Source organism: Helobdella robusta (genome assembly GCF_000326865.2).
Source record: "Helobdella robusta unplaced genomic scaffold HELROscaffold_96, whole genome shotgun sequence".
Classification (NCBI taxonomy): Eukaryota; Metazoa; Annelida; class Clitellata; order Rhynchobdellida; family Glossiphoniidae; genus Helobdella; species Helobdella robusta.
The window spans coordinates 1,649-4,180 of record NW_008705547.1 but is presented as its reverse complement, the minus strand read 5'-3'; the positions used below and the strand labels follow the sequence as shown (position 1 = coordinate 4,180).

Sequence of the window (2,532 nt, the reverse complement as noted above, 5' to 3'; positions counted from 1 at the left end):
AATGGTAGTTAGATTAACCACACAATCTTGACAGGAAAAGTGATTTCATTATCCTCTCCTAATAAAATACAAACGGATCAACAAATAATGTGCACTAATAACTTATTGTAATAAAAGTTTAATTCACGAGTCTTCATTGATCCTAACGGAGAAACTCAACTAATTAAACTTCGCAATTAACCAATTAAAACCTTGGCAATAGACAATTTTTTTGGAGATGTCATGTTTGATTGGAGGGCTAATTTCTGATAATTTCTGATAATCTCAATAATATTGTGTCTTTTGTTTATTTTCCTATATTTATAAATTTAAATTTTCGTTTTTTTTATTTTTTTTTTATATTCTCTGTTAAAAATCCCTTTGTTTCGGTTCGTCTTCAATTTTGGTTTTTTATTATATTTGTGTTTGTATTAACTAGACAGATTTTGTTGCTGATTCAATTTCCTGTTTGATTGCCACTGTAATGACTTTGTTAAAAATCTAATGAAGCTAACTCATTTAATTTTATAATGACAATTTGATTTTTATCTTAATCAGTTTTTAATTTTTAAGGGTTTATTTTTGTTACTTTTGATTTTTCGATTTTTATTTGGTTGGCAATGGGCTATGCCCGAGCTATTTCTAATAATAATAATAAAAATTTTTAATTAACTCGTTTGCCGACGGCTTAACACGTGACACCACCACAAAACTTAGTGATTAACAACTTTATTTTTTTTTAGCAAAAGGTTGCTCTATAACTTTTTTCTAGATTCTATTGGCCTTTTTGAATTTTACTGATTTTTATACAAATATTGCTCACAACGGGGGTCGTATGGCCCTCCCCGATTTCCCATAGATCCGCTACTGACTGCACATGATAATCATAATGATAATAATCATGATGAGGATGATGATAAAATATAATTGGCAGACAAATTGACAAAAATTGACAAAAAATTTAATTAATATCAATGTAAAAAATGCATATCAAGGAAAATAATCAGATGACAGCAACAACATTAGTAATGACAGAAAAAATATAATAAAAAAATATAAAGTACAAATAAATAATAATGACATCATAGCTTTCTAAAAATCATGAAATTATAATGGTGACATCATCCTTCATATAGCGCATTATTGACAAAAGGTGAGAAGATCCACAAAGAAGGAAATGTTACTTCAATATGGTCTGTAACGAGATCCCCCTCTTGACCTGTTGCTACCTCTGCTTCTGTAGGCTGGGTACTGTGGCTGTTGTTCCATGTATGAATCGAACCTTGGCACAGGTGTTGGAATGTGCTGTGCTGTAACTAAATAGCGACCTCTTCCTGCCATTGGACCACCCCTTGACCTTATACCTCTCCCTCTCGGTTTTCTGTCTGTAGTTGACAGACCATGTATGTTGGTTCTCTTCGCGGTGACTTTAATTTGTCTTCCGCAAAACAGTGAGTCATTCAGTTTCAGGGCCAATTCAATAGACACAACGTCCAAAAATTCAATGTATGCAAAGCCCTTAGGTTTGCCGCTATATTTGTCTCGTAGAATTTTTGTTCTCTTGATGAGACCACATTGTTCAAAGCGTTTATTCAAACCCTTCAATGTAGCCCCATAGTCTACGTTGCCGACCCATATGGATCGTCCATCGACTTCAGATGTGGCTGATGTAATGGTTGGAGTGTTAATTATTTTGTTGAGAAGTTCAGATTCCTTAATTTCTTCTTCCATCCTTTGGTTCCTTTCTTTCATTTTTTTCACCTGGGCATCTTCAGAATCGGTGCTTGCCTCTTTTGCACCTCCAACTTCAACATCCGTGAATTCACCATGTGCTAGTGAAGTCAACTCTAAACATCTAGCTGGCCCACTGCTAGCATGGTTATTTCCAAACTCTTTATCAGATGACATTTTTATCTTGGGAAATGTAGTAGTAGAAGCGATGAATGAAATTTATTTTTTAAATCTTTCGTACTTATAAAATCTCATTCAGTGACTCATTCAGTTTTAAGGCCAATTCAATAGACACAACGTCCGAAAACTCAATGTATGCAAAACCCTTAGACTTGCCGCTAATTTTGTCACGTAGAATTTTCGTTCTCATTATGACACCACATTGTTCGAAGTGTTTATTCAAACCTTCCAATGTAGCCCCATAGTCTACGTTGCCGACCCATATGGATCGTCCATCGACTTCAGATGTGGCTGATGTAATGGTTGGAGTGTTAATTATTTTGTTGAGAAGTTCAGATTCCTTAATTTCATCTTCCATCCTTTGGTTCCTTTCTTTCATTTTTTTCACCTGGGCATCTTCAGAATCGGTGCTTGCCTCTTTTGCACCTCCAACTGCAACATCCGTGAATTCACCATGTGCTAGAAGTCAACTCTAAACATCTAGCTGGCCCACTGCTAGCATGGTTATTTCCAAACTCTTTATCAGATGACATTTTTATCTTGGGAAATGTAGTAGTAGAAGCGATGAATGAAATTTATTTTTTAAATCTTTCGTACTTATAAAATCCACGATTCGTATTTGTTAATTTACAGAGTTGTTAT

The 2,532-nt window shown here is 34.4% G+C and overlaps 2 protein-coding genes across 2 annotated transcripts; both read right to left on the bottom strand.

Moving 5' to 3' along the window:
- Nucleotides 1-773: 773 nt before the first annotated feature.
- HELRODRAFT_182947 (hypothetical protein) lies at nucleotides 774-1,887 on the bottom strand (the record flags this gene model as incomplete). Its single annotated transcript, XM_009033665.1, has 2 exons — nucleotides 774-850; nucleotides 1,209-1,887. 2 exons carry the CDS (start codon nucleotides 1,885-1,887, stop codon nucleotides 774-776), a joined length of 756 nt encoding a protein of 251 aa, XP_009031913.1.
- A 64-nt stretch (nucleotides 1,888-1,951) lies between these two features.
- Nucleotides 1,952-2,423, bottom strand: HELRODRAFT_182946 (hypothetical protein; the record flags this gene model as incomplete). The annotated part of the gene is made up of 2 exons (XM_009033664.1): nucleotides 1,952-2,322; nucleotides 2,384-2,423. The coding sequence occupies 2 exons, from the start codon at nucleotides 2,421-2,423 to the stop codon at nucleotides 1,952-1,954; spliced, it is 411 nt and encodes a 136-aa protein (XP_009031912.1).
- Nucleotides 2,424-2,532: the final 109 nt, after the last annotated feature.